The 7,450-nt window shown below is 50.5% G+C and overlaps 1 protein-coding gene across 1 annotated transcript in view; it reads left to right on the top strand.

Moving 5' to 3' along the window:
* The first annotated feature begins 3,800 nt into the window (after positions 1-3,800).
* The window catches only part of VSIG10 (V-set and immunoglobulin domain containing 10), a 45,244-nt gene continuing 41,594 nt past the window's right edge, over positions 3,801-7,450 (top strand). The window contains exons 1-2 of the mRNA XM_037738921.1: positions 3,801-4,355; positions 4,527-4,618. Of these exons, the coding sequence (XP_037594849.1) occupies positions 4,277-4,355; positions 4,527-4,618 (171 nt within the window). The 5' untranslated portion in view covers positions 3,801-4,276. The remainder of the gene's footprint in view (positions 4,356-4,526; positions 4,619-7,450) is intronic.

Below are 7,450 nucleotides of genomic sequence, written 5' to 3'. Positions count from 1 at the left end.
CTGTCTCAAAAAAAAAAAAGAAAAGAAAAAAAGAAAAATTAGGTCTATTTTGCAGATAGAGAAACTCGGGCTGTAAAAGGACCCTATGTTGCTGGGGACCCCAGGCAAAACCCCCAAATCACTGGAGGTTGTTCTAGGCAAGGTACTTTCTTCTGTCCAGAGTGACCTGAAATGCAAGTGGACGTCAGGGCAGCTCCTTAGGGAAACACAGTTTCTGACTCAGGGCTGGCCTGAGCCCCTGCACTCAAAATGAAGAGGGTGGTGTTTTCCAGGCCAGCTCTGCTCAAGGGAAGGCTGGTGTCTGATCGTCCAGGGACACACAGAGCATTCAGGTGCATGTCCCCTTGGCTGTGGCAGCCTTTGTACATGTGACAAGGTTTCAACTCTGTGGGACTAGAGTTGCAGTTAGACAGTCAGTTGTGGCTTTACCACCAGCCAGCTGTGTGACTCAGAGGTAACCTTCCAGAGCGGTAGGTTTCTCATTTATAAAACCGGATGGCGACGGGAGCGAAGGCTCACACCTGTAATTTCAGCACTTTGGGGAGCCGAGGTGGGTGGATCACTTGAGGTCAGGAGTTTGAGACCAGCCTGGCCAACATGGTCAAAACCCGTCTCTACTAAAAATACAAAAATTAACCAGGTGTGGTGGCGTGTGTCTGTAATCCCAGCTACTTGGGAGGCTGAGACAGGAGGATGGCTTGAACCCAGGAGGCAGAGGTTGGAGTGAGCTGAGATCGTGCCACTGCACTCCAGCCTGGGCGACAAAGGAAGACTCCGTCTCAAAAATAAATAAATAAATAAAGCTAGATGGCATGTTGCACTGCACCTTAGGTATATGGGTTGCAGGGAGGGTCCAGTGAGATTAGAACCATACGTCGACCTGGCCAATATGTCAAGAAGGCTGCCCTTCAATTCACCATGAGGTCATGGAGAATTCTAGGCCCTCTGCTGAAAACTGGCCAGTTATCGATTTTATTCTTTTAATTAAAAAAAATCAATTATTTATTTATTTATTTATTTATTTATAAAATTTGTTATTTATTTATTTATTTTTGAGCAGTGTCTCTGTGTCGTCCAGGCTGGAGTGCAGTGGCACAATCTCGGCTCACTGCAACTTCTGCCTCCTGGTTTCCAGCAATCCTCCTGCCTCAGCCTTTCAAGTAGCTGGGATCATGAGTGTGCGCTGCCACGCCCAGCTACTTTTTTTAGTAGTGATGGTGTTTCACAGTGTTGGCCAGGCTGGTCTCTAACTCCTGATCTCAAGGGATCCGCCCACCTCAGCCTTCCTGAGTGCTGGGATTACAGACATGAGCCAGCTTGCCTGTCCCAGTTATTGATTTTATTTATAGCTTGTTTATTTCAGGTGAGGATGTAAGGTGTTTGCCAGAAAAGCTGATGAACTACAATATCAAAATCAATGAACTCTCATTTGTTTACTCAACAAATGTATATTAGAATGGCAAGTAGGCGGCAGGCAGGTACTGAGGATACAGGAAACAGGTCTGGTTAGTGTAGGATCTGCCACAAGGTCTAACATGAAAAGCAAGAATGAAGCTGAGTGCAGTGGCTCATGCCTGTAATTCCAGCACTCTGGGAGCATCAACTTAAGTCTAGGCGGTCGAGGCTGCAGTGAGCTATGATTGCACTACTGCACTTCAGCCTGGGCGGCATAGGGAGAACCTGTCTCAAAAACAAAACAAAACAAAATTCCTGTCAAGAATCTGATGAACAGTTATTTAAAAATCTTTGAGCAAACAATAAAAAAGGGCTGGGTGCAGTGGCTCACACCTGTAATTCCAACACTTTGGCAGGCTGAGGCAGGTGGATCATTTGAGGTCAGGAGTTCGAGACCAGCCTGGGCAACATGCAAAGAATACAAAATGTTTGTATTTTACTAAAAATACAAAAATTAGCTGGGTGTGGTGATGCATACCTGTAGTCTCAGCTACTCAGAAGGCTGAGGTGGGAGGATCACTTGAGCCCTGGAGGTGGAGGCTGCAGTGATCTGAGATTGCACCACTGCACTCCAGCCTGGGCAACTGGAGTGAGATCCTATCTCAAAACAAATAAAAAATAAAAATAAGGGCTGGGCGCGGTGGCTCAAGCCTGTAATCCCAGCACTTTGGGAGGCCGAGGCAGGTGGATCACGAGGTCAAGAGATCGAGACCATCCTGGTCAACATGGTGAAACCCCGTCTCTACTAAAAATACAAAAAATTAGCTGGGCATGGTGGTGCGTGCCTGTAATCGCAGCTACTCAGGAGGCTGAGGCAGGAGAATTGCCTGAACCCAGGAGGCGGAGGTTGCGGTGAGCCGAGATCGCGCCATTGCACTCCAGCCTGGGTAACATGAGTGAAACTCCGTCTCAAAAAAAAAAAATAAATAAATAAATAAAATAAAAATAAAAATAATTAAAAAGGCAGAATTGTTCAGCTTCATGACTCAGTGTATCAGGAGAAAGAGTTTTTTTGTGTGGTTTCAAGAGGATTTCCTCATGGAAGAAGCATTTCAACAAAGGGGCTGTTGGACAACAGAACAAATGATCTTATTTTTTAATTTTTTAATTTTAATTTTTTTTTGGAGATGGACGGAGTCTCGCTCAGTTGCCTCCAGTTCACGTGATTCTCCTCCCTCAGCCTCCCCAGTAGCTGGGATTACAGGCACCTGACATCATGCCCGGCTAATTTTTGTAGAGATGGGGTTTCACCATGTTGGTCAGGCTGGTCTTGAACTCCTGACCTCAGGCAATCTGCCCTCCTCGGCCTCCCAAAGTGTTGGGATTACAGGAGTGAGCCAACGCGCCTGGCCAGAGCAATGATGTTAATAGCATTTTTTTGTTTCTTCTTCCAACGTTTTATGAACATTTTCAAACATACAGAACAGTTGGAAAAATGTGAACACACATATTTCCAGAGCCCCCTAAAGCCTACAATTAACATTTTACTATGCTAACTGCAGTTTGTTTTATTATTATTATTTTTGAGATGGAGTCTTGCTCTGTCACCTAGGCTGGAGCACAGTGGCATGATCTCGGCTCACTGCAACCTCCGCCTCCCGGGTTCAAGCGATTCTCCTGCCTCAGCCTTCCAAGTAGCTGGGACTACAGGCGCCCGCCACCAGGCCCGGCTAATTTTTTGTATTTTTACTAGAGATGTGGTTTCACCATGTTGGCCAGGCTGGCCTCGAACTCCGGACCTCAGGTGATCTGCCCGCCTCGGCCTCCCAAAGTGCTGGGATTACAAGCGTGAGCCACCGTGCCCGGTTTATTATTATTATGATGATTTTAAACAGGGAAGTTTATCCTAGGGCTTTTTTATGGATGGCTCTTCCTGAGGATATCAAAGCCGCATTTTCCCCAGGACCGAATGGGACGAAGGCATGGCCGGGAAGAAAGGAACTTAGCCTGGGAATCTGACTCGGTAGCTGGTGGGAGAGCTAAAACGGGAAAAGCAAGAACAAAACTCTTGAGAAACAGGTCCCGGGGACTCTTTGGCGCTCACTCTCTTTGTGTGGTCCCCGCCAGTTCACCGGAGAACCGGAGTCTCGTGGCCGCTTTTGGCTGAAGGTCAGGGGATCATCTTTCTCCGGCTCACTTCTGCAGAGGGTAGGGAAAGGCAGCGATGGCGGCCTTGGCGCCCGCCCTGCGCCCAGGGACACGGACGGGAATCCCTCGAGACGCTCAGCGGGGACTGCCAGGAGGGTCCTGCGTTCTGCCACTTGGCAACCACCTCCTCCGGGTTCGGCAGCCCGGGGCCGTGGCGGGGGGTGCGTCCTGCGGCAGCTGCAGGGCCCCGTCCCACCCGCTGTCCCCGCGACTCCGGCTGCCGTCCCGGACGAAGTGGACTCGGGGAGGGCCCAGCCTCCGCGCTCCGCCCCTGGCCCGGCGGGACCCGGCTCGGCGCGCCCTCGGCAGAGAGCCCTCCTCCCCGGCCAAGGTAGAGGAAGTTGGGCTCCCGCCTGGCTGGGAGGCGGGAGGGAGCTCGCTCCTGTTGTTTTCCGCTGGCGGGAGTGGGCAGGCGGGCACAGGGGGCGGGGTGCGTCCTCCCTCCCCGGCTAGGGCGCTCGGGAGCGGGGACCCGCGCCTGCAGCCGAGCGCCGCTCCCGGCCGCAGACACCCTGCTCCGCCGAGCATCCTTCCTGGGGGCCGACAAAGTGGGGCCACTCTGCCGTTCCGAGGACCTGGGAGGAGCCCGCGGTCCCCCGGGCGTCGGGGCCCTGGGGCGCACACATCCAGCCCAGCCGGAGCCTGCGTTTCCCGAGCCGGGATCTGGGGCGAGATGGCCGCAGGCGGCCGTGCGCCCGAGCCCCGCGTCCTCGTCTGCCTCGGGGCGCTCCTGGCCGGCTGGGTCGCCGTAGGTAAGGGGCCGCGATCTGGAGGGAAAAGTTGAGTTTTCCCAGTAAGCGGTGGGGAGGGGACAGAGAGGGACCGAATTCCCTCGGACTCCGCCCGGATCCGTGGTGGCCGCAGCCCCGAAGCCGCCCCAGAAGGGTCTTGGCTTCCTGCTCGCAGCTCCGCCGTCTTTGCAGGAAGGAATTTTCCCGGGCACCCGGTGCGGGTCGAGATACCTCCAGCCTCTTGGGGCGGGCAGCCGGCGAGGCTGCGGAGGACCCGAGCCGAGGTGCGGGGGAAAATAAAGAGGCACGTGTGCCGGGAAATTGATTTTTTTTTTTAAAGGGTCGGATGTAAATTCGCGTTCTGGTTTTATTAATACCTGATAAGCTGGTGCTCAAACTCGAGACTCCCACTTTATTCTCCTCCCTCTGCTCAAGGTTGAACTCGCCTTACACCTGTAACCGGTGGACTTCCCTACACACCTTTGCAAGCCTTCCTGTGCCGACCACCGCCTTCAAAGCGGGGTCTTCCGGCTTTACTTTTGGAAAAGCTTTTTATTTTGAAATACTTGGCTGGCTTACAAAAGACTTCCCCTCACACTTGACATGATTGAGAAAAGGTCTGAAATGCTTCATCTGTAGTCTGCTTTGCTACGAAAAAAGAATTGTGGGGTGCTTGCAAGAATATGTAGAATGTAAAAAGACTGAAAAAATATACATATTTGAATTTATTGCACCAGCAAATGCATGCCTACTGTGTGCTGGGAGTGTGACAAGCTGGGAGGAGGCTGGGGTGCAGGGAGAGGAGGTGGAGCCAGGAGGCGGTGAAGTGTGCCAGGATGCAGGCTGAGCGCTACGCTACTTTTTGTGTTCCCGGGTCGGCTTCACCCAACTGGTCTCTTGCAGATTTCTGCAGATGGGTTATAAGTTACGCTGGAGCTTCCTAGCAGCAAGTTCCAAAAGTTCTTAATTGTTAGACTCATACAATTTTATTTTGCTTTTTTTTTTTTAACCAACCATTTAAAAACAATAACATTTCTTATAACCTAGATTTCCAGTTTATCTGGAAAAATCCGAAGGTCTGCCAACACGCGGCCTGCTTTCCCAATTGGATTTGGACGGTGGTCATCCTCTTATCTAGGGCATATGACCTCAAATTTGTTCCACGTTTTCCTACTGTAATATTTGCCCCGCCTTCTTTAGTCATGGGCGTTACCTGCTGACCCTCCAGGCATTTGGCTGAGTAATCACTGTGCTGGGAGGGGGTGTGTGCGCGGGGTGGGGGGTGGAGGGGCGGGGAGAAGTGCAGTTCCCAGTTGGTCATCTCTGGATGTTAAAGGTGATGGTCAAGTATTCCCACCTCCCCAGCCGTCTGCAGTGTTTCCTGCTCGATGAACCCCAAGGACCTGGGAAGTCAAAAGAACCCAGAGATGAAGTCATGCTGCTGGAATGACCTTGCTTTCGGGCTGACCGTCTCCTGCCCCATGGGGAGCCTATCTCCACTGCCATGCCCAGCTATTTTTTTCGAGCCAGGCTCTTGCTCTGTTGCCCAGGCTGGAGGTGCAGTGGCGCGATCACTGCGGCGATCCTTCCACCTTGTCCTGCAAGTGCTGGGACAACAGGCGTGTGCCACCACACCTAGTTAATTTCCAATTTTTTTTTTTTTTTTTCTGAGACGGAGTCTTGCTCCTGTTGCCCAGTCTGGAATGCAATGGTGCGATCTTGGCTCACCAAAACCTCAGCTTCCTGGGTTCGAGCGATTCTCCTGCCTCAGCCTCCTGAGTAGCTGGGATTACAGGCATGTGCCACCATGCCAGGCTAATTTTGTGTTTTTAGTAGAAACGGCGTTTCTCCATGTTGATCTCAAGGCGTTTCTCCAGGCTGGTCTCAAGCTCCTGGACTCAAGTGATCCTCCTGTTTTGGCCTCGCAAAGTGTTGGGATTATGGGCATGAGCCATCGTGCCGCACTTTTGCCCAGCCATTTTGATGCCCAGACCTGCTTCACCTGTGTGCCAGGGGACTTCCTGAGCTTGGTGTATTTTTATTGTGTGTTTTTTAAGTTGGGCATTGTTTTGGGGGAAAAAAAATTGTCTTTCTCCTGACATTCAATGTCACACAACTTATATGCATCCACTAGCTACCCTGGATAGTAAACCCTAGGTTATTCTTGGGAAAAGTTGCTAAATAAATAAATAAATAATAAATGTTTGGATATAACTCTTACTTTGTAAATAATAATACATGGGCAGTGTCAGGGAGTTTATATTACTCCCTCCTCTGTTCCCTATTATACATTTAAGCTTGGGGAGGCAACAGGGACCCTCTGGACACCATATGAATGAATAACATCTAAAATTGTTACTATATTTTATCATTGCATCCTGTCTGGTGCAGGAGACCAGAGTAAAGTGACCTGAGTGACAATCCCACATCTCCCAGTGATTTTCTTGGGACTTTAAGTGAATAACTTAATCTTCCTAAAGCTCAGTTTTCTAAATAGTAAAGTGAGGAAGTAGAGGACTGCCAGTCAAGAAGTACCCGTTCCGTGTCTATGTCAGACATCACTAATCGATGACCGTGTGCTTTTCCACTGAGCCAGGACTCAGTCTCATCTTCAGCCCAGCCCTCAGGGCAGCCACATTTCTGGACTAGATGCTCTCTAAGGGCACCTTCAGATACAGTGGTTTAAAAAAGAATGGAGCAAGCCACACCAGTAGAAGTGAAATGCCTTCAAATGGTTTCTTTTGTGATCATGTCATTCTATGCCTTGGAGGAGAAGACAATGTTAGCTCAAGTTCCAAGACTAAGGTTTCGACAGGGCTTTTTCCAAGCCACTGTTCCTTTATTTCTTTGCCAAGGAGTTAGGCAAGGGGCAGCTCTGCAGATCGCATGAACACATGTTGCATCTGTAACTCTAAAGTTCCCCTTTCTTTCCTTTGTGGGGGTTGCCACTGGAGAATTTGGGTTCCCAGTCCTAATAATTTCTTGGCCAGGCATGGTGGCTCTCGCCTATAATCCCAGCACTTTGGGAGGCTGAGGCAGGTGGATCACCCAAGACCAGCCTGGCTAACATGGTGAAACCCCATCTCTACAAAAATACAAAAAATTAGGCCGGGCGC

The sequence above is a fragment of the Cebus imitator genome, unplaced genomic scaffold (assembly GCF_001604975.1).
Source record: "Cebus imitator isolate Cc_AM_T3 unplaced genomic scaffold, Cebus_imitator-1.0 Scaffold59, whole genome shotgun sequence".
NCBI lineage: Eukaryota > Metazoa > Chordata > Mammalia > Primates > Cebidae > Cebus > Cebus imitator.
This window is presented reverse-complemented; position numbering and strand designations above follow the sequence as displayed.